The sequence below is a fragment of the Rhea americana genome, unplaced genomic scaffold (genome assembly GCF_003343005.1).
Source record: "Rhea americana isolate MKP2758 unplaced genomic scaffold, rheAme1 scaffold_63, whole genome shotgun sequence".
NCBI classification, from domain to species: Eukaryota; Metazoa; Chordata; class Aves; order Rheiformes; family Rheidae; genus Rhea; species Rhea americana.
Window position 1 is genome coordinate 883,715 of NW_028186790.1, and position 24,032 is coordinate 907,746.

At 40.1% G+C, this 24,032-nt stretch overlaps 1 protein-coding gene across 3 annotated transcripts in view; it reads right to left on the reverse strand.

Annotated features, from left to right (window-relative positions):
* Positions 1–24,032, reverse strand: part of CLIC5 (CLIC family member 5) — a 79,798-nt gene that overhangs the window by 37,880 nt on the left and 17,886 nt on the right. The window contains exon 1 of one of the 3 annotated variants that reach the window (XM_085320336.1): positions 14,298–14,638. The exons of the other annotated variants lie outside the window; for them this stretch is intronic. Coding sequence (XP_085176462.1) covers positions 14,298–14,360 — 63 coding nt within the window. The 5' untranslated portion in view covers positions 14,361–14,638. Of the gene's footprint in view, positions 1–14,297; positions 14,639–24,032 lie in introns of those variants that run through there. 3 annotated transcript variants of the gene reach the window in all.

A 24,032-nucleotide genomic window follows, 5' to 3' on the forward strand; every position in this document is an offset into this window, starting at 1 on the left:
TCCAAAGCTTGTCCCTTCTTTAAGATCTTCTCAAAACACATTGTTAGCAATTTCAACTTGATGCTCAGACTGAATTTCCTCTATTTTCAATTTATCCTATTACCTATCATAAAAACTTAAATGATTCAGCTCACTTTTCTTCTCCTTATGTGAAATCTTACCTAGTTAAGCCACAGTAATTTATCTAGCACCTCTTCACCTTTTGCCATTCTCTTGCTTCTGAGATGCTTGAGCATGCTGCCTTTTCCCAGAGCCTTTTCATCCTCATCATGTTTGAGTGCCTCTTTCAGTTGAGTCCCTCRTCATCTAAGTAAAGCCACTCTCCAAGGACACCACTAGTGAGGAATGTCACAGCGCAATGTCCTTCTCCAGGCCACCTTTTCCTATCATGTCTGCCATCGYAGACACAATTAGTAACTTCCTCCTCCTCAAATCTGTCATGCTTACTCTCTTCGCCCATCCTCATACTTCTTCTTTCCTGATTTCCCTATGACCTTATCATTTTCTCAAGAGTCTTTCTCAGTTGCTTCTCCTCTCACTTTCTTCGATCTCTTTTTTATTTCTAGCATCTGCCCCTAGTTTTGGTTGTATTCCTCTCCCATTTCAGCCACATATTCTGTTTGCTGGCTTCGCCAACCAAGTTTGCAACATCAACACTGATACCTACCTCGCAGCTCTCGCCTCTTCCCCTGACTGTCCACTCTATTTTGTTGGCAACATTACCTAGCTACTTCTTTCAAATTAAACAAATCAAATTTGATATGGTGGAAATGGAGCATGGCACATGGTTCATACCCTGTAAACCCCCTAGGAGATTTATCACTAAGTTCATAACTTGGTGCCCTGGCCACCTTCTCCTCCTTTTAAGACACTGTCCAACCGTATTCTATAAGCTCTATCTTTCCTCTGTCCTGGCATTCAGTTGCCACAATGAATGTAGGAGTCCAGACGTAACAGAAAATTATACTGCAAAAATACCTGTCTATACGCTGGTTTTCTCTCAAATCAAAACAGTAAAACCAGCATCCTCGTTGCTTTAGTCTTGCACGATGCTGCTGTCAAAATCACTTTCTTCCTACWTCTTTCAATTCCTTCTCAAGCTGTGTGCATCAATAGCCTTATCAAATCCACCCTTCTTTTCCTTATACAAGCAACACTGGAGTTTGTCTTTCTCCAGCCCTTATTCTTCCACCCCACATAATGACTCAGCTGAATCATTTAACCACGCTGTTTGCCTCATTTTCATGATCTTTTCATGATTGCAACACTGCAGAGCTAATCACTCTTTGGGCACTCTTATAAACAAAAGTACTTTCTCTCACTTTCTTCTCCATCAGGCTCCAACAACATAGACATAAAAATTCATCTGCACCTTCTTGGTTGATACTAGTGTCAGTTCTACAAGAAAAAGTTCATTAAAACTTGTTGCTCAAAGCCTCACCTGAACACTCAGGTTAGCCTAAGTGTTATCTATCCAACAGAGCTAGAAATTAAAAAGTAATTCAAGCATGACACTGTACTTTCTATGCTGCGCTTCTGCCGGGGACACGGACTTCATTCTATACTATCAACCCATAATCTTTCTAGTCTTTTACACTATTTCTATATATTTTTACTATTTACAGAGTTTGTTATGCAGACTGTTAGCAAGCGCTGCTTTCCCAGCATGATTAATCAATTATAATTCACACTATACCACCTTCTGGTGCTATACTCTTAATCAGATAGATACGGCAGCCCGTTTCCTAACCACTGCATCTAGGGCAGGCCTGAATCCCAGAAGTTTCTCTGGCAGCTTTTTGTTTTATTCTGTGCTCTGGTTTGATCTAAGCAAGAGAACACCCCAATTTCCATTTTGCTGGTTGTCAGAGAGCACTGTTTGTCTCAACAACTGCAATTTAGAGATTGCCATCTGAATACCTGCTCCAAATATCAGACTTTAAAAGCTCAGTGGAATGTCCAAGTTAACAAGATAATTGAGAAACTGGTATTTGGCAAGAGAATTTCTGAACATTTTGTATATGTTTGTGTAGAGCTAAGCCCAATTCGCTTAAGTACCTGTGTAAGTTTTGATAATTAAGTATTTTCTCATGTTTACATGTAATTCTCTCCAAAACAGAGATACTTCTTTTATTATTGTGGAATACAAATCTATCTGGTGGTTCTTGAATAGTAACAAATACAGAGAAACTCTGTAAATTTGCACTTCTATTGAACAGCCAAACATCAGACAGTACAAAACCCCTGTTTCTCATAGCAGGGCACAATTTGATTGCTACTAATTGCACCCACTCTCGGAGACTCTGGATATGGCTTATTTCTCTGAATGTTCCCCCAAACCCTTGGTGCACAGTGTGGAAGAGATGCCTGGAGCCTAATTAGGAATAGCTCTCTTGCCAACACTGCAGCATGACAAATATTCAGATAAGGTCAGGATCGCTGGCCAAGTTCAGGAGGAGAGAGGCACTTCCTTCCACTTGGAAAGTAAATCTTCTCAAGGTCTGTCTCTTTGTCGGGGGAATGGGACCGTACTTCCCTTAAACTCCCTTCCTAATCATATCCTCTCCAGGATCAGATCAGCAGCTGTATAGAGTCAGCATTTTTTTTTATTATTATTATTTTTGCAGGATCATCTCTTTTGCTGTAAGTATTGCATCTACTGCCTTCGGGCAGAGATCCTGCTCAGCTGGGTAAGAGCATGAGGTCTCCCCATCTAYGCCATAGCGCTGCCGGTTTCACAGTACACATGATAGACAGGTAGGTACTTTCCAGTCTGCAACAAGTCTTTCCGTATCTGTCTTCGACTGCCATTTTTACAGAGTGAATAGTGAGAATTATGACTTATGAAACATTTAGAGAAATACATAGTTAGAGATGAACTAACCCCCAAAAGATTACATTCATGCACTCTGAGGAAATCACCTTGGATCTACCTTGGAATTGGGTGACTGAGTGTTAATGCAGAGGAAACAAAAGATTAGTTTTGAACCCTAATGCAAGATCTAGACCTAGAACTGAATTTAGGGCTAAACTGGGGAATTCTAACTTAAAAATACTTTTAAAAAAATCATAAAATTCCAAGTTACCATATCTCAATTTAAGAAAGAGACACTAAGTAAAACAAGGCAAAAATACCATTCCCTATGAAATTGCCAGTGTCAGTCAACAATCAGAGAAGAACAGAAAATTAAAATGATCCAAATTCTAGTGGAAGCATCCAAAACAAGGCTTAATAACAAAGGGTTTGGAGCAATGTAACTTTTTGGAACACCCTGAAAAACTGAAAGAACTGGACACCGAAAACCACCGTTCTGTGGGATCCTATAACCCGCAAGAATATTCCATGATTCAACCCCTCTTCATCCTGGAACGGCTTTAAAATGACGCTAAATAAAATAAACAAACCGAACAAATCTCCAGTTGCATAAYGAATCAGCAACAATCAGCTCATCACAAAACACAGGGCAGTGAAAGAAAATAATTTCCGCCCATGATATGCACTCGTATCTGTTTGAAGCGAGCTGCTCATTCAGCAGCTAAAAGCAAAAGGAAAGCAGTAACGCAACGCGCCTGTTGACCCACACAAAGAGAATCACAATCTAGAAAAGCACTGGCAACAATAGCAACGATCCATCAGAGGCTGTTTTTCTTCTGGATTCCCCTTGTTTCAGACAATACCCAGGTACAGACCCACACCAGCACGCAAAACGGTGACAGCTGTGCACAGCGGGTGGCAACGTTCAAAATGTTTATTTGGGTGCTAAAGCGGTACGGGGAGAACAAGCTTGGCGATTAATATAAAGCGGCAGCTGCCTGACGTCTGAGAACTAGTTTAGTACTTTGTGGGGGGTTGAATCACAAGCACGAGTTGCTTTTACAGTAGTTTATCTATGTAAAGAGAAAAAATGTGTATTTAGCTAYAGAAGCTACTGGGCCGCACAGAGGTGAAAATCAGCGTTGATGTGAATGTTTCACAGAAATTAAAGCACGGTAGAGAGAGGTGGCATGACTCTACAAGGTCCCCGTGACAGTCACAAAGCAAATTCAGATCTCGTAACTCGTTTTAGCTGYTCTTTCAGCTCATCTGCAAGGTCTGATCCATACCGAAACAGGCATTCGCAGCCCCTGCCAACCTGGTGTCTGCCYGCTGTTTTAGCCTTCGAAGGCCCTCCCAGAGCCTGGCCCTCACACATCCAGACAAAGACGAACACGGATATAACTACGACCTCAACTATCCCATCCCACCGTCATGTCCGGGCAGCAAGAGACATTTTAAGAAATGCAGGTAGCCTCTGAACATCATTTCTAGCAGAATGGCTTTGACCAAATGTATTATCTTTCAGTTATCCTTACTGCACTATCTGTGCTTGAATCAAGCCTTCTTAGACTGGTCTAGCTTGCCAAGATACCCTCTATAACAAAGCCTGCTAGGTTTGCAGATTTTATGGCATGCTTATTCCTATATTGACTCTACACGTTCTTCCTTAGAGCATATCTAGCCTTGATCTGAACCAGACAAAGAGAGCGCACCGTCTCGTTGGGTGGCTCATTCCAGCGGTTAATTACCTTCAAAGTTATTATTAAGCTTATTTCTAACTTGACTATAGCTGACCTTCAATAACTGTTAATATTTCTTGCTACATTTTTTACTAGTAGACTAAAAAGCACCTCCAGAGGTGCATTCAGTATTGCAGTCAAATGACTTTTGGTCTTTTACATAAACAATAAAGACTGCCTTAAGGATGGAAATCTGAGAATTTTCTAACCCTTTAAATCATTTTTCTTTACATCTTTTCCAATGTGGTAACACATGCTAGCATTTAAATCACCTAGGCTGCAGATAATCTGATCCTTGAATCTCCCTACTAATGGTAAAGGGAAAAAATAAAAAGCATAGCTAAGACTAGTATAAATTGTATGTTTGTTATTGGAGTATATACTGTGAATTACCATGCAGATATGACACATCAAGACAGAACTGATTATGCTAAGTGCTGTACAAAATTGCAATGCCACTCTCCTGAAATGCCAGTTAGCATTTTATCTGAGTGTTATGTATGGTTGCTAGAAATACATATAAAGAAGCAATTTCAGCTTATTTTGGTARTCAGGTACATTGAAAAAAAAAAATGGAGAGTCACCCAAGCTCCTGATATGCAATGTTTCTTAAGTAGAAGTTGGATCACGGACCCTGGGGACCAACAAAGCTCTCACAGGGATCAGGGCACTAATTAGTATAAATTTCTGAGCCTGAATGTCTGCAAGAAAAGGCAGAAAAAACAGAGAAGTTAAAAAAGAAGGTACTATAGAAGATATAAGACCCTGAGAAAAAGGGGGGCAGGAAATTGAGGGCAGGGTGCCAGCAGAAATTCAGCTGGAGCTTTGGCACCTGCCCGGGACGGCAGCCCGGGCTGAGATCCACCTCGCTCCTACCTGCCCGGGCACGGTGCGGAGCTGACTCGGCTGYGCAAGGTCAGGGCTGGAGCGAGCTCTGTCCAGCCGCTTAGCAAAGCGCCCAGCTGCCTGCACCGCAAAGCAGGCAACTGTCCCGTTTTCTGCAGCCTGATTTCTTTTACGTTCGTTAAATCAGAATTTTGAATGTTCTTAGTTAGGGACCAGTTCTACATCGGAGACTTGATTTTGTTATATATATCTCTYCTAAGTGGGGTTCAGGATGCCGTCTTGGGAATAAGGGTGAAGAATGTTCCCTGCTCTCACAGTGCATCCACATGTGGTTGAGAAACATTATTATCAGCATTTTATAGAGGTGGAAGTGAGACCAGGAGAGCCTGCGTAACATGCCCAAGGTCACTGAAGAAGGCAGAAGAGCAAAAAAATAAACAAAAAGACTGAAGTCTTGGTACCCTGGTACCCAACCTGGCAATGCCACACAGCTAACTTTGCTGCAGAATTCAGAAGCTAGGACCTTTTTATATTTTGGACCAAAAAATAACCCCCAAAATCAGAGTTTCCACCTGGTGGGAGCTGTTGCTATTGCTCTATATTGAGATAAAGTGCTGAAACACYGATTTGCTCACAGAATGGAGAGCGAAAAATATGTTGATTTGGATTTGTCACAATCCAGATCAACATTTGGGACCATTTTAAATGCGGTAAAACATTTGCTATGGTACCTTACAGAACTGTATCTCAGGTACTTTATGCCCTTGTCTCTTTTTTGAGCATATCACCCCCCTTATGAAACTGCAGCCATGCAATTTCTGTGATGCACCAGGGTAGCTGAACTGAAGAGGAATCTCTGCTACATCACAGAAGATCCACTTCAGTCAGYAATAGTCATTAAAAAAGGATGCACTTAAGTGCATGTATGCAACCACCTTCCCCACAAAAAGTCAGCTCAGGCAGGTGGTCATGTGAAACTGGCCTCAGACAGAACATCTGTGTTGCCCCTATTTGATTAGGTTTTCCCATGTTACAGCAAGGACCTGTTCAAAGGAAAACAAAGATACTGAACTATATATCTATTTCTCCTTTGATTATATTATGGGACCCTCAAAGACAGTTGAATTCCAGCAAACTTCATGAAAACTGCCAGCAAGGCAGAATAAAAAGACCTAAATTAATGTCCTCATGAAGAAAAAGCAACCATGCTTGGAAGGGACCTCTCAAAATCATCTAGCCCAAACCGCTGCTCAAAGCAAGGTCAGCTAATCAGACTTCATTAATTCTGCTGCTCACTGACCAACTTGCTTTTTTTTGTTGTTGTTGTCTCCCTCTAAGTTATCAAAAGTTCTGAAATAGTACGGTAAAATCACAAGCACTCTAAGAGGGATGGGAAATACTCATTTACAAGTAATCATTTAATATAGTTGGAAAAAACACTCATCCTATAGACCCACTCTACATATATGTGTAAACTTTGCTATCAGTTTTAGTAGAAAATGGCAATGACAGGCTGAAAATATAATCAGTTACAGAAAACTGTACCCTTACGTGCTATTAGATAAAAATCACTGGCTTTGGATCTTTAAAAAAAACAACTGAGAAAAGTTTAAATTAATTTTCTTACACTGTAATGATTTTCAACTCTTAAGTATAAGATAAAATAATCATGCCAGGAATACACCATGATGCTGATTAAATTCATCAGACTTAAAAAAGAATCAAAGATATTTTTTACTCGCAGCTCCAAATGTACATCTATCACTGTTATTACACCTAGGTGAGCTCTACTGCACATCAGCAATACGGAAGTGCAAATAAATGAGTGAAGCAAAGGGCAAGGCAGGGAACGGAATTAGGATCTCTTTTGGACTTTGTCAGTGTTAAAATTCAGTGTGTCAAACAAATCTCTTGAAGCTATTTTCAGAGAACTTACTATAGCACTTTAGGTGCCTGCTCCAGTGTCCAAGTTCAAATAAGATTTACGGATTTGAATACACTGTGAATCCAGCACAAAAACAAAATCTTCCTTACTCCTGCTGGTTCTCCGTATGGCCTTGAGTCAGCTTTTGGTGAAAAAAAAGGCAACATGGAAATCTGCTTTTATTCATATATAAAACTGACTCACAAACTCACAAAACCTTAAAATCTGACTGATTCTATTAAAAAAGAGTAATTTGATAAATCTTCCACAAGAGCTCTTAGCTGCAAAATGGAAATACTAGTGCAGCATTACTGGGATTTTTTTTGCTGATATCTGCCAGATTTTGAAAAATTAAGTGCCATACTCATAGAAGTACTAAGTATTAGCCTAGTGTCTCACTTGGAAAGGATCCCTGTATATTTTTGGGATGCTATGTCAAATGATCTCAGTGACATTTACTGTTCTGGAATAGCCTCAGTAGAGCCATATATTGCTGATAAACATTTCCCAAGGACACTTACTGGAGCTTCACTGTCATCACTGAACCATGACACAACAACCTGTGAGCCTGACAAGCTATATGCTGCTTGTCCAGAGATGGAAAAAGTGCTATCTGCAGCTAAAGATAGAGCACCCAAACCATACCAACAGCTATGTCTAAGCACAAGCAAAATTAATGATATCACCAGTTCTTCACTGTATGTTAGAATTAAAACGCTGTGTTTATCTGATTTGACCACAGAACTCAGGAGACTGGAGTAAAAGGAAAGAGTTCGTAGCCAGAGTTTAAATACGGGATCTTAAATATCCTTAAAGTGAGGTTTCTCAAAAACATGCAAGTTGGCCCAACTCTGCTGCCACTGAACACAGCAGCAGAAATCTTATCTGCTTTTATACTAATAGGATATGATCCATTCTGAATGTTTCGGAAGTCTTACCCACACCAATTATGAATCCAATTTAGAAAAGCGTTTGAGGAAATAATGTCTATGCATATTCAACAGGCTACAATAATTTTAATCAGATGTTTTGGTCACACTTCACATCTTTTGATGCCATCAAGTTCAATAAAAAGCAAGTAGTAACTGACATTTAAAAAAAAACAAACAAATTGTAGCAGGTAATGGTGTAGTTCACCTTTAACCTTACATTAATGATCAGATCATGTACTTAGGCAGAAAGAGACTTGGATGAAAAACCCTCTTTAACTGGAAATGTAAAAATCCAGTTTTCTAATCAATTCTAAAAGCATTCCAGACCAGGTGCTATTGCAAGATAGCAAGGATAGTAATATACCCTTGCCAAGTCCTTTTATAAATTTGGCCTGCTAAAACTATTTACCGTCTGTCTTTAATTTTTCCTCCCATGAGACACTTGTCTTGACGTAAGATGAAATTTGAAAATCCTCAACACGAAAAAGCAGACATGCAGACATACAGACTCTGGRCTGTATAACACAGGCTAAAGCTTCTTTAGAGTCTTGGTTTTCTTCAACACAGGGAAGAATAATCATCTTCTAATTTTAAAACATTTGCTAGGCTGCTACTTGCTAAATTATTGAATTATGTTTTGTTAACAATATAAGATTAAAGCAAAATTAGATATTGCCAACACAGATGTTTTCCTCTTGATTCTACATGCGTAGGTGTCTGGATTATCCATAAAGCTTGTAAATTTGGTAACCTTAATATAGATACACTAGGCCAGGATACTACAATACCAGACTGGCTCCTTCAGGCAGCCGAGGTGGTCTGGCACTGCTGCCCCGAAGGAAATTTGGAAAAGACGTGTGCCAGGCTGCCCCCCAACTGCTTGACAGCTCWGGAAGGGTTAAAAATGCGAGATCCTGAAAAAGGCAAGAGCTGATTGCTCATGCCAGCTTCCAGGTTGACACTTGAAAACTGCCCGAGGCTGCACACACTGCATGAGTCGGCTTTGTAAGGCGYCTACGTTTGAAACGCGAAAGACTTGGCATCATGCGACCAAGAATCCAGAAAAATGTTGTCGTCTATCTTGGAGCACCAAACAGGCTGAACCAGATGTTTCAGTCTCGTTTTTCTTCCTTGTTCTTCTCTTTTATTTCCTCTTTACCAAGAAAGTTTCACTGAATATAAAAACAATTTTCTATGGAAGCTAAAAACTGACTTCACGATAGCCAGGAAAATACAAAACTTCTTAAGAACTAGGAAAGAACTTTGTGCTTTCCAGATCTGATTGTGGTTTCCACTCTAGCATCAGAATATTTCTTGGGGGCAGTCTATGAATCAAATAAATTAAAGAGAACRTATTGTTATAATGAGTTAAAAGGATCCTATCAAGTCTGTGATTTTAAGGATCTCAGTCTGCAAAACCATTATATTCTATCACCTTTTGATAAGCCCCGAAAGTCTGGAACTAAGATCTGTTCTCTCTTCAGAGAGATTTTCCTACCTTAAAAAAAGCCTTAATGGTGGAGAAGGGTTGTTTCTACTAAGAGCATCTTTCCTCACTTGTATCTTCCTTTAAGGCTACGTTACAGCAGGCAGCCAAAATGCTAAACATGGTTAGTCTGAAATCACCTTATGGCAGAGAGAATTTTTGTTAAAAATCCAGAAGTGCACAAAAAGAAATCCCAACATGCACAAAATGCTTGCACCCTTCTGCTCCTTCTAGGGTAATTTCTGTCCAAAGGAGAGGCAGACGAGCACCTAGGCCCCACTGAGAGCAAAGTCTGAAGCAATTCATGGGCTTTTGGCGGAGCGTGCCAAATCAGCAGGAATTACTTTTTTTTGTTTGTTTGTTTGTTTGTCCTGGACAGCAAGGCTCTCTGACTGACTGATGCATTCAGGGACAGCGAGTGGGGTGACAAATCTTGCCCCTGCTTTTAAACGTACTCCTGTTAGACCCCTCAAGCTTCCTAGCGTGACTCCGAGGCGTCTGTCAGCTTCGCTGTTGGCACGGGTGCCTCTTCCATTCCCAGAACAGAAACTTCAACAGGACAAGGGTTCCTCGTATTTCTGTTCCCGGCTCTGGGAGACCACGAGCATCCCAGGACCAGCCTCTTTCTGACAATCCTCCAACGATAACCGACTTTTAAGGGCATTACRAATACTTTGACAGCGTTAGGCCCTGAGCCTTCCCTTGGCCGATACTCCATCCACGCGGTGTGTCAAACATGCCTTTGCTGTGTCTGCTCACGCACAGCACAGGTGCTCTCAACTCCTGATGGCTGCAACAGGCMGAGAGCATTTGGCATGTTGCAGCTTTATGCGTTAAAGTGGCAGAAGACAGTATATTTAAAGGACGGGTTGGTGCGTGTGGAACTTGGAGGCCCCTGTGAGGTGTAAATTTGCTTTAGATTCACGTTTTCTGTTCATGGCTGTTCAATATGACTACATCTGAACACTTTGTGAAGTAAACATCTGAACGCTTTTCAAGCAAAACTTCCTGAAAAGTTGACTCGATGAACACATCTAGAATATTAATCATTCAACACCACGACAGTGGTTGCAAAAATAAATATGCATTATTATATAATTTCTTATATAGTATTCCCACAGCAGGAAGATATATTTAATGAAATGTACTTTGGACAATTTGTGTGGCTTATTTACTTTCCAGACTGCACTCATCCTGAGCAATGTACATTGCACTTTTGAGTCATTTTTATACTGTTGTTTTCCATGTTTACAACATACCTCCATTCAAATCAAAATACTAGATGAAAAAGCACTCTAATTATGAAATGCATCCAAACTGCAAACTCCACTGCAAATGAAAAAGAAACAGTAGAAGTTCTGTGATCCAGCTGTATTTTAACAGTCTGTATTACAACATCTCTCTAAAAAGAGCACCATTTCAGTYGAGTCACTACATCTGAGAGTACAAGTGCAAGATTGCCAGAAAAAGCTATATATACCTTCCATCGGGGTGTCATTTATAGAGTAGTCCCCTGCTTTTCCAGTACCCGAAGAATTAACACTAATCCAGGAGTACAACTAGGTGGGTTAAGTGCAGCGCAAGCGCTGCCTCCTGACGACCGCCTGCTCGAAGCTCGGACTGCCAGCTTCTCTCACTGCTGCGTAACGAGCCTCTCCTCCGGCAGCCTCTTCCAGTTCCTTGTCAAACAAGTTTATAGAGGGAATTGCTGCTGGAGAGTGTCAGCGTTCGCASAAGGCACGGTTACACGAACTGCAGACCTGATTAGAGTGGCACCAGCTCCCTGCCAGACTTTACCACCCCTGATCGTCTCCTTTCGTCCTGACCCAGATTTGGGGGCTGGGAGGAAAGCAACCGTTTTACAAAAAACAAAGGCTCATTAAAAAAAGATCACTTCACAGATCCAGGTTAGGGCACAGCTAGAAAAACACTAAAATCAATGGGGATGCTAACAAACAGGTATGATAACCACCTAACCTGTCTCTGCCATAATAGTTTAAATATCTGTGTTCTGAAGTACTGCTGGTGCTGCCCAGCCTATCTGCGTAGCTCGGGAGATATCTAGCCTGCATCAGGTTACAGCCCTGCTCTCTTCTTTACAACCATCTCTCTACTTGTCTTCCTAAGGCTTCTACTCTTCTGGTTCTTAAACAGAAAGAGGGAATAGAGCAATTGTGTAACAACGTCTTTTTTTTTTTTTTTTTTAACCTGAAACACAAGCTGCTTTTATTAGTGACTTTATGGTTGGTGAAATACAGTTCTTTTCTGGATTCCTCCTGCTTACAGAACATTCAGTTTTCAGCAGGCCACATCTACTCTCTTACACTTTTGCCATTGATCCCTTTATTCACTGGCTTTCGTTCAAGGATGGAGGTCAGAATTCTTTTCCTTGAGTGAAATACCAGCATCATAAAGTCAAATGATGAAATGTTCATTGAGCCCAGTATCTCCTGTTATTAGAACTGTCCCCAAGTGCAGTCCAATATTTTTAGGTCTTCAAATTGTTAGAAATTGCTACTTTTCTGCTCTTCTTTCCAATCTTAAATCAGAAAGAAGTGCCGTCTTCTTTGCAGATTCTCACCTGGATCAGCTTTCCTGTTTATCTCCCTTTGCTATCCTTCTAAATTTCATGCTCCAGCAAAATTTTCATCTATTAATATAGCTCTTATATTCTCCTATTTTCACCTTTCAGCTCCTCTTTTATTTGTATGTTCTTCTCTTATTTATTTTCCAACTTTCAAGCTGTATAATTTTATACTCTGGTTACTGGAAGCTTTAGTATTCAATTTTTTTTTAGAYTTTTAATTAAATTAAATGGCACCTTTCCAAAACTTCAGGAGTTGAAATGTTTCAGCCTAATTGAAAGTCCCCAGGAAGAAACTAATTTGGTGATAAACACTTAATTCTTTYACTCCAGCTCAACAAATTATGAGTTTTATGCAAGAATCTCTATGAAATTCTGCATGCATTATGCAGGAAATCAGATTACTAAGAATGTTCTTTCAGAAGTTATAAATCTTCAGATGATGGCASAGCTCAATTGAATTAATATTTTGCTGCTAACTTTTACAGATCCTGAATTTCACACAGTAAATCTGGAAAATGGTCTTCACTTTTACAGCTGACGCTAGCCAGTGAATACATCACATGTGCATCACACATATCCCTATCTGCCTCAACAAAATATCGTAGGCACTTACACAAAATCACTAAATAAAGACCTGCATTCCAAAATACATTTGGGATGACAGAATGCAAAAAATCCACTAACCTATTTGTTAGGCCACAAATATCTCCACTCAACTCACTTCTGTAGAAACAGCTTGCCGAAGAAAGGTATCAGGGTGCATGGATCATTGCAGGTCCTTTTTAAAATGAACCGGGAATTTCTATGCATTCTCTATTTGTTAAGGAAAAAGATCTCTCCACTGGCTTGGGCAGAAAGACTGTATTTGAACTGCTTGGTCTTGGAAGAGGTGTGAAGAGGCCGTGTATATGCATTCGGATGTGGCTGACAGTTCAGCTTCCAGCCCAAAATATCCATCATGGAGTACAAAGCAACTGCGTAACCTCAACCTGGCAGAAATGAGGAGTTGGAACTTGCTTTCCCAATCATTTGGTAATCTATTTGCAAATGGCCTGATATAGCTCCTGCACATTAATAATAATCCTATCAATCTACAGGGGTGGTTCAGGCTTGGAGAGACAAATACTTAGGTTTYGTAAGTACATAGTGGATTTCAGCCTAGATGTACATAAAGGCTTCGAAACATGCTCCAAACATCAAAAAATCTGAGCTCTTCACTGGGATGGAGTTTGCATGAAGTTTGCTGTTAATAAGGTTTCCCGCATTATAGGTTTGAACTGGGCCACTGATTTTAACAGAAAGACCTCCACAGCCCAAGACCCACAAATGTACTCGATTTGAGACATTCTGAAATCCTACAGTACAATAAGTGTACTTCTTTTTCTATGTTTTCATTATATCAGTTTCTGTTCTAAGTTACCTTTGTATAGAATGAGAATGGGCTCTCAACTGAGATAACACAGAGTAAAAACTGATTTATTTTTCATTTTTTGGAAAGGGGAAGCATTGCAGGGAATAATCAGAAGACTACGAGGTTAACTCAATCCTTTTTGTTTTAGGAGCTCTTAGCGCTTCAGCCCTGACAGCCTCTGACAAGGTACAGAATCATGCTCAGCTCTTCACCCTCTCTTCCCACAAATGAAAAAGGAAGTCAGGGTTCTCAGTGAGAAACCTGGCACTATAAATGTCAGGACGTCAGGACACAGAACAGTGCAGGCTAACAACAACAGAACAAACTCTGGAGGAGAACACAAACAATAAAATAAAAGAAGCTTGATTTTCCCTTAACAACATTACCTAATTCTAATGTTACGAAGAACAAAGCAGCATGAACATGTTTGCAAGAGATAACGGGCTGTCAAAGAACTGTCTCCGCTCAGCGCCAGAAAATTAAAGTTTGATTATTAAATAGCAGCCCAGCTGATCTGAGCAYTACACAAGTGTCCAGCTCGCAGAGCAACTTACCTTCACAAAGAGCTCAATTTCAGGGTCCTTTCCTTCCCCATTCACAGGAACACAGTCTGACATCTTTCGCCCCCCAAGGCTAATAGCTGATCTCCTTATATTAAAAGGCGAAAGGAGATTTCAGACAGCAGCTAGGTTTCTCTCTTGAACAGCTCCCACAAAGCCTTTAAAACATCGTTCGTAACGATAAAACTCCACACCAGTGGAGGAAATAAGTTTCCAAGTTAATTAAAAAACAACAACAACAAAAATACAGCCAGCAGAGAAACAGTCACTGCTGTGTTTATGTAGTTCTTCAGAGCAACAAGTGCTGCTGTGCTCTGGTACAGTATCCTCATCTGTCAGAGCTGCAGTTCTCACAGCCTGCCCAAAATAGCCCAGAGCATAAAAAAAGAGGGTGGGGTTAAACTCACAGGGGAGGAGACAAGCTCCTGGTACCTAGAGCACAGGATCGGTCTCTAAGCAAATAGTTCTGCTCTTCCCGTTTTCTGTTTCAGTTGTTGCCTCCCTTATTCTCCTGCACTGGTGAAAAGCGAGCAGGAAAGGCTGGCAGCAGGTTGATTTCATTGTTTTAAACAACKGTAGTGTTTTTCCTTCTTATCTGAAAAGCATCTGTCCTGCTCCTTAGCTGCTCAAAATCCTAATGTRCTTACTGCTTAAAATGTTAGGGGAAAAAAAAGGAGCCTAATTTTTGCACCTGTGTGTTGGTTGTTGCACTTGTGCGATGCGTGTGCAAAAAAGCAGTGCTCTGCATAGGCGAAAACCACTGTGTAGGATACAAAGCAGTGCAGGAGCAAGAAYTGAGCAGTACTCTCAGGCGAGAAAAACGCTCACGGTGCTACAGGTCTTGTTAGAGTTAAGGAGCAGGGGAGTGGGGTTAAGCAGAATGAGATGTAAGAGCTACAGGACCCTGGGAAAATAAAATATTTGGGACTCGTAACTGTTTCTTGCCCTGTCCCTCTGGGTATTAGTAGAGTGGGGACAGAACAGGAGAAGCAATGATATACTGGGGGTAGAGAGTACAGAAGRAAAAAAAGGCCTCAGCATCTTATTGACACACGGTCCGTGGTCACCTACACTCCCTTCCTTCTCCCTGCATTCCTGACGTGACTCAGAGGCCGCGACACAGAAACCCCAAGGGAGAGGTGGCGCCGGACGTAAGGGACCGACACGGCCCTACGGGCACGGAGGAAGGGAGTGCTGGCGCAGGAAGGGACACGGGGCCAAGGCGAGGGGGCCTGCTGGGGGGGACRCGCAGGGCACCCCCGGGCTTTGGGACAGGAATGAGCAGCTGAACACATCTGGCTGTGCTCTGCCCGGGATGCCAGAGGGACTCCTCGCTGCTGCCAAGCCCTGGAGGAACCAGCTCAGCTACATTTTTGCCCTTCTGCCCTGAAATGCCCCTTTCTTCCCCTCTGCCCTGTCCTCCGCCCTTGTTTCAGAACCAGAACGGCTCCTTCGCCGTGCTGGGAGACTCGGGCAACTCGCTGTCGGGAACGGTCATCACTGGACCAAACTAAACCCGCGCGCTCGTGGCCCAGAGCAGTCGAACACCCCGGGGCCTTTTAGGTACTGTTCTGACATCATCACTCACTCGCCTTCCCTAAAAGTGTTCCGAGCTGTGCGCTTCCACGATAATCTTTAACCCCCTCCTATGACCTCTGGGCATTTGACACACATCCAGGAAAGCAGCAGCCAACAGCTCTGCAGCTCTCTGGGTAAGCACCACGGGAATTTCCAGCAACAGCTGCTTTGGGGAGCCAGTGCGCGCTACATGAGCCACTGAAATGGTTAAAAAGTAAATCCTGTCATACTRCTGCAATTGTAATTAATCAACACTACAATTAGTGCAAAAGTGTGCTTATGGTTTTTTAGATCTAATTAGTACTCATTCAAATAACTGGAAGGTTAACTATAAGGGAATTAGTGTTATTTCTCCTTTGATTTCAAAATTTTACATGTAATTTTGGACTAAGTACATTAATTACCAAACATTTATAGTATAATTATTCTTAGGCACACAGGCAAACTTCCAAGGACATGGGCTAGGTGTATCTACATGCAGCAAGAAGAATCATTGCATTGYAGTTACATATTACAATTACAGAAATTTGCCAAAAAGATAATTATAGTCACAGGATTTCTAAAATGCATCTGTAAACAATATATTATTGTCTACATGATTATAAGCTTTTGCTGAAAATTTTGTTTTCCTTAAGCACCTCGTGTGAAAGTGTAATTTCCCTTTAATGAAGGCTCCTGGAAGCAATGGGAAGTGGGTCACCTTGACTGAGGTTACCTGTAGCTTCAGCCTCATTGAAAACACTGTTTTGATGCAGGGAAGTTCTTTGAACAATTTATATCACAGAAACATGCATAGCAGCTCTGGGAGAAAACACTGCCAGCTCTGAAGAACTGTAAGGAGGAAATATCACTAATCCTAAACTGAAACCTTTAAATAAAATCAACATTCAAGATACCAGCACTTCTAAAACATGATTCATCTGACCTATTTAGATGTCTATTTTAGAACAAAATAACTTGTGCTCTGGAAGTACCTATTATTTTCCACTGGTGATAAAGGGAGCCTGAGGTAACAAGTTCAGATATAGACATAATGGTCCAACAAACCCCACTGCCGTTATTAAGTAATAGAAATCTGTGGCTTCCATGTCTGATTTCTATGCACCTATCATCTCCCACTTTAAAAGCTGTGTGTGTCTTCCAGAAGTTAAACTATAGATGAAGCAGTTTCTGTAGAGTCTCAACACATCAAAACATTTTTTAAATACTTCCTTCCCAATTACTGTATGGGTTTAGTGGCAAATTATAATTAATCTGCAAGACAAAGATTCTGTGCTGACGCTCAGTAAAGCAGAATGAAGACTCTGCAACTCAGAGAAAGGGAACTAAGATGCCCTGATCTGACCCAGTTACAAGCTACTGCTAGAAAGAGTCAGACCCGTGTGCTTCAAGATGCTTCTGGGCAGMAGTGCTGTCCACCTTCACTCATGAGACAAGATCTTGCACTCATCTCCTATCCCAAGACTTGAACTAGAGTGCTCAGAAGCAACAAAAGCTGCCAYGTGGGAAGGCTACACCACAAATCTGGAATTCTATCCAAAGAGAAAACCACCTACCTCAAAAAAGCTCTGATTTTCAGAAATCTCAAAGTAAAATCTCTAAAAGAGACTCCGTGCTTTACTTCAAATTTATGACTGCTAATACCAAGTATCACCCCAAGTATTCATGATAAAATGAAAATTTAGAAGCAAGCACGTTTGATTATAGGACATCTAGTTAAAAAGAAGTGAATGCAAAAATACATACCAAGGAACAGTATCCTGTAGCAAAGGACCTGCCATAGACCATTTCCTTTACTCCTTACAGCTTGATTCTGTGAGATGCTTAGTACTTTTTCACTTATGAGACTTAAAGAAGAGAAAATGGTACTTATTTTCTTAAAGAAGGTGCTCAGCTCCAAGCAAAATAGAGTCCTGGTTCATATAAATGCTGTGTTTTTTAAAATGGATTCTAAAAGCCTAATTTAAGATAAACATTGCAGGAGGCAGTGAGTAGGAGTGTATATATATATATATATATATATATATTTATATATAAATATATGTATACATATATAAATAAAATACTCCAGGAGTTTATTCATGCAGTTACTGCTTTGCTGTCATATAAAACTGACTTATCACTTACACCTAGGTGGAACCTTTTTGATTACAATAGTTGTTATTGTCTAGATGGCTCTGTTTTGTGTTATGAAATCAGTTCTTTCTTCCGCCAAATTAATAAGATACTGATAAATAATTAGTACACTCTCATTTTACTGCAAAGAATAAGTTGCTTAGTTTGACCTATCATTTTCTCGCAAGTCAGAAGCAGCAGAGGCTTTGAGTTACATACAAGAACATTAGACACTGAATTATGAAGTCTTCATAAGCTGAGCCATTATAGTTTGAGGTTTGAGGTATATAAATGAATATGACTATGTCACTTCATCAATAAGAGAAGAGAACAGCTTAGAAAAAAACCCYGTCACATCTCCACATAAGACCTCTTATTGTAAGTGAACTCTAAGGTACTATCAGTTTTCACAGGCCTGATCCAAGCTTCACTTCCAGCAAAGATTTGCTCCGCGGAGGTGACTCAGAGGCCAAGCATACAGACTGTAATTCTACCATCGAGGTCGCTAGCAGGCTGCTAAGTCGCCACGAAGGATCAGTGCACAGAACGCGTTCTCCTGTGCTTGCCTGTTACTGCTACCCATTTCGTTCTGCCATAGGAGGACACTGAAAGTTTTTAAAAAATAAACCTTTTCTGGAAGCCGGAAGCTAGAAACATGATTTTCCTCATTGTAAATAATTTCCATTATGGACTAAAAAAAAGAAGAAAAATCTTGGTTCTGCTGCAGKAAATGGTATTTGGGGCTAACATTTTGCCTAATGCTTATTTAACTTTTTAATTCCCCMAAAGGAGTGCAACTAAGCAGCAACTGCATAACTATCTACTCAGCGACCCTGTTTGATCACAGTATCTTCTGGGGACATTTCTGAATTATCTGTAATTTGTAACAGCCTTTCACACTATTGTATACCAGCAGCTTTGACATACTATCTGTTTAAAAATGTAAGAAACTATAAAACCCAGAACGAAATTTCAATTTCCTTTTGAACTACAACATGACACTTTCAGTCTTCAGAAAAATCAAAAGAGATTTGCCTCAGATATCTGGGCCACCACTAGAGCCACTAGCTAAGGAATTTCTCTTTTACCGTTTAATAAAAATGCATGTTTTTAAACAGTCTCTAGACAAAATCAACTGTTTACCAAAATGGCAGATTGCTAGAATCAGCTCAGACATATATTCCAAAAGCAYAACATTATTTTAATATATAATTATGTTTTAGCATGGATGCAGCATCAAACTTGCCCTAATATTAAAACAAATTAACAACTTCAAGAAAAAAAAAAAGAAACTATGCTGCTTAGTGTGAAGAGGGATTTCATTATGGATAATTATCTCAGTGCTCATACTGAGACAGTCAGAGCTAAACATTCACAGGGGAGTGGCACTTAAARGTTACAAAATCATCTCCTAATGTTATATTTGTTAGAGGGACTCTTAGAGGGCAGAGATTTCTTTATTTCACTATCATTCCAAAGCTGGYGTTTCAACTAAAAGCAAAGATTTTCCAAAGAGGACAGAGACTGCTCTGCAAAATGGAATTGCAGGGGATAGAATGGAGGGCATTACAGATCTTCTAGACTTAACATATGGATAACATAAAAAATCAACACTAAGTAATGTGATGAATACCCACTGTTGTTAAATTGCTGCTGCCATAGAACTACAACTATGATATTTTACTTAAAAGTCTGTGGCAGTGTAAATGTCAACAGTGTAAATAATGTACATCCTTGTCTTAATTTATGGGAGTTCTCAGCAYAATTCTCTATTTATATTATTTCTATTTATTTATTGGTGTACTTCTGGTCATAAATTAAGACTAACTTAATTATGATTTGTACCAGGAATGTGCAACAGGGATGAACTCCCCCAAGCAAAAGACCAGCAAAAAACATACTACTCAAATCTCATTTAATAAATTGTTACATACAAAAAAGGTTCAAAATGGCATGTGTATCTCATGCAGATCTCAAATCAGGTTTCGCTCTCTCTCAGTAAATAAGGCCCATAAAATGTTCTTTACTCCTGATTTGTTGAATACATTGCGCTTTACTCTCTTGTTTAGTGAACAATTTGGCTGAAAGCAGGAATTACTTTCTGCATTGAGACTCACATCATTTCTAAAAGATGAARCCCCAACAACTCAGTTTGCAATTACTTGTGACTCAGAGCAGTTCCCAGGGGTTTCAACATTTCACACTAGTCCTATTTAGCAGTGCCAGATGAAGCCACAAGCTACCTGCACGGYGGATTACACGCAGGGATCCCTGCCCAGCAGATTACTGTCTCCTCAAGAACATATGTACTACTGGGCTAAGAAAGGGTCTCCCAGCTTATGGCTCCGGGATAAACCCAGGTCTGTTCATTGTGAAGTAGCAGATTTCAATACTTTTGYATCTCTCTTTCACGCAGAGGTTAAAGTTTGCTGCTAATGTTACGCTCTATCACATCAATGGCAACATACACCACAGCTAAAGAAACACGCAGCTTGCTGACCCTTAGCCTTGCGGTAAGCTGTATAACTCTCCCGTTCTTCTTARGAAATTGCCCTCATTCATTTTTCATTTTACCCCTTGATACTTTTGTGATAAAGTTTCCACAAAGTTTGCCAACGAACAAGCTCATTTTTCTTAGTGCATCACATCATGCTGTTATTAAAGGAATGGCGATTTTTTCCCCCTTTTTTCTTCAACGTAAGGTTCAACCGAAGTTGATTTGGTTAAATCTCATTTTAGTTTTTCTTTGCTTAGGGACCCTCTTTGCTGTAGAATTAACACAGGTGATCAGCATGAATCCAAGTAAAATGATTAGTTACACACAGATGTGAAAACCTCTCCTGCTATTGCACTTTTAAGTTATTAGAATTTCACTGGTGCCAGTTATCACCACGCACAGGTTATTAAGACTTCTGAAGACACATCCCGCTGTCATTTGTGCTCAKCTGTCCTCTCATTCTTTTCCCAGTGAAGCATGGTTATCTGTCCTTCTAGCAATTGAACAAGAATTAGGATGACTATTAGCATTCAGTCTATGGTTTAGTCCATGCCCTCACTGTAAAGCRGATGATGGCAAACCTAATGAAAGCATGTCAGAGGTTCAAAATGTGGTATGAGTCAGGCAGGTCAGACTGAAAACATGACTGAACTCAGATGAGTGGTTTTCCATATGTGAATGAGAAAGAATGAYGGCAATTCTTAAAGGAATGCTTAGCTGAAGGTAAACCTTAGAGTGAAATTTACCCCTGAGTAGAGTCTGAATAGCTCTGGGTCTCATTAAAACCAGTCAAAATTGGGAATACTGGATATTCTAACTAGAATGTACATTTTTTTTCCTCTCAAATGGAAGGTTTTCCAAARATTTCCCTAAATCATAAGACTAATACACGTATATGTCAGGTATTGSTTTAATAATGAAGGTGGGGGCCTCTGGTCACTGGCTGTGACACCTGGAAGGAACTTCATAGATCAGTGAAATGTCAGTGCACACTGCCAGCTTTTCATGCTCAYTGTTCTGACCTTAATTACCATTATTGATACAATTCTAGTGCAGAATGGACTAGGTTATGCTCAGATACCTACATTGGTTCATAAAACGCTAATGAGATATTGGGTCTTTACTCAACATTAGCATTTTCCATCCATTCCAAGCATTTTGCCAAGCAGTAAGTGGCAGCTGATGTCAGAGTAATWGATAAGTATATATAAAGGTATTTCATGATGTTAACAGAAAGCCTAGATCCCACTGCAAAGGATGGCACCAATAAGAGACTCTTGGAATGTATTTTGGCTCCATGTTACACAGAAAACTGTAACTGACTTTCAGAGAGGAAAGGGCAAGAGCTTTGTATCCAATAAAGACTGACAATTCTCAGTTCTATATCCACTGTGGGTAGAAGCCATTGAGTGGAGACATCTACCACAGCTGCTTATGCTGACTCTCTTGACAAGAAAAAGATGACTTTATTCTACAGAAGAGCTGAACCAACATCCTTCATAATTATTTCATTTGCTATAAAAGCTCTCTCAATTAAGAAATAAATAAAAAGGTAAYTGACTTTTCTTATGAAAGGGAAAATGACTAGGTAGTTATAAGTGACCTTTCCAAATAATTAAGTATATCAAATCAAAACTGAAGGCAAGTTAGCAAGGTCATCTGTCARTCTTGCAGAACATTATAAACCCATTATAAACCATAAAAAAAATTAACACATTTGGACTAAATTAAGAGGGAATTCACCCATGCAAAWTCCATAGTGTGAAGCTTTATAAAATCGAAGAGGAGGACTTGAAAAACTGGCATTAATAATATAAAGGAATCGTTCATTATTGACAGGGCTGACATTGCTACCAATTTTAAGGCTTCTTAGTGCTTTCCCTGATTGCACCCTGTTTTCAATTCCTCTGATTTTTTTCCAGACTTCTAGAGGGGAGTTCTCCAACATGTCTGCCCCCTTTATTCATCCAAAGTATTTCAGATGTCTGAAGTTTTATCTTGCAATGTAATCAACAACTGAAGTTACTGCTCCCCAAAAGTTTATAGCTTAAATAGAGAAGACAGGCAGAACTTAAAAGGGAACAGAAATGCAAGGAAGTGATCTGATTTGTCCACAATCARCAGCAAAGTTAAGAGTACAGTCCTGAACTCCTCCATGCCAGTTTAGTGTCCTGTCTGTATCAAATAAAAAGACACTTGTTTTTAAAAACATGTATAATTCCACGGTCACAAAGTACACTCCTCATAAAGATGATTAGGTGACTATACATACAACATTCTTGCGCATGAAAAACACAGAACTCTGCAGGCACTGTTCCAAAGACATACCAGTGGCCCACCTGTCAATCTGTGCTTGGAAAATCTGGTCTTCAATGTTTTTTTTTAATTATAGCTTGGTCACTTCCCCCATGAGTCATACAGTCCAGTGTGTTTTTCATTTCATGAGTTAATTGTTAAGTGGAATTAAGAAGCAGAATGTTCTTAGTAACATATTTGCAGAGGCTTGARGAACATCATATCCTCCCTTGCTAAGATCTGAGACGGGAATGCCCGGGCAGCTATGCTGCTCTGTATGCTTTTATATGGTTACTATTTTTAGCTGTTATCAGCTGTGGTGCCCAGGGCCAATCAGCTCCCAATGCCTGAAGGAAACTCTGCTCTGGTCCAAACTTCATTCTCTGCAATCTCACAGGGAGGAGCCAAATGACCATGAATTTGCTGCTTCAAACTTTTGTTGTTAGTTACATGGTCTCTTTGATACAAAGCAAAGCASTAGCACACCAAAGTAAATGATCAGTTAGGGCCATGACAAAGTTACTGAGTCAACAGATAAGCAAGCTACCTGCATTTGGTGAAAATAGTAAACGTTTAGGGTGCCTCATAAAGTTCAATGAAGTATGCTGTCCTGCAATAGCATATATTTGAAAAAAAAAGGGATCTCTGTGCTTTTCAGGGAGGTGTTCTTTGTTATATGGCTATGTAACAATACCCTGGGTAACTAGAGACTATGTACTGTTGCTTATTTACAAATTCATGYGGTCACCAAAGAAAGAGAAGAAAGGTTGGTGTCTCTTAAAAATAAGCCACATGGTGTATTACAAATTTTTGATACTAGAACTTTGCCCAGTATATTTGACTAATATCTTTTCAGAGAAATATAACCTTGCAGTAACCTTAGACTTGAAATTGGTGGTGGGGTTAAACTACTTAAACACAGACATCTAGGACCATATTAGACGCCCTAAGGTATCCCACCCAGCCTCCAGCTGTTGCTTCTCATGGGAACAACGCTCTGCACGTTTAAACAGCTTAATCRCTCCCCCGTTCTTCAGCTGCTCTTTCTCAGATAGTACCTCGACCATATTTTTCAGATGATTTGAGTTCTCCATTAGCTGATCTACCACTTAATGACTGGCCTCCTAGAAATGTAAACTGGACAAATCCCCTTGAACAGTCAGTGTTTCAGGGTGTTTCCTTCAAATAGATAGTTTCTGAGATTTCAGAACTGTCATTTCTAGCCAAGCTAAGAATTACTTCTT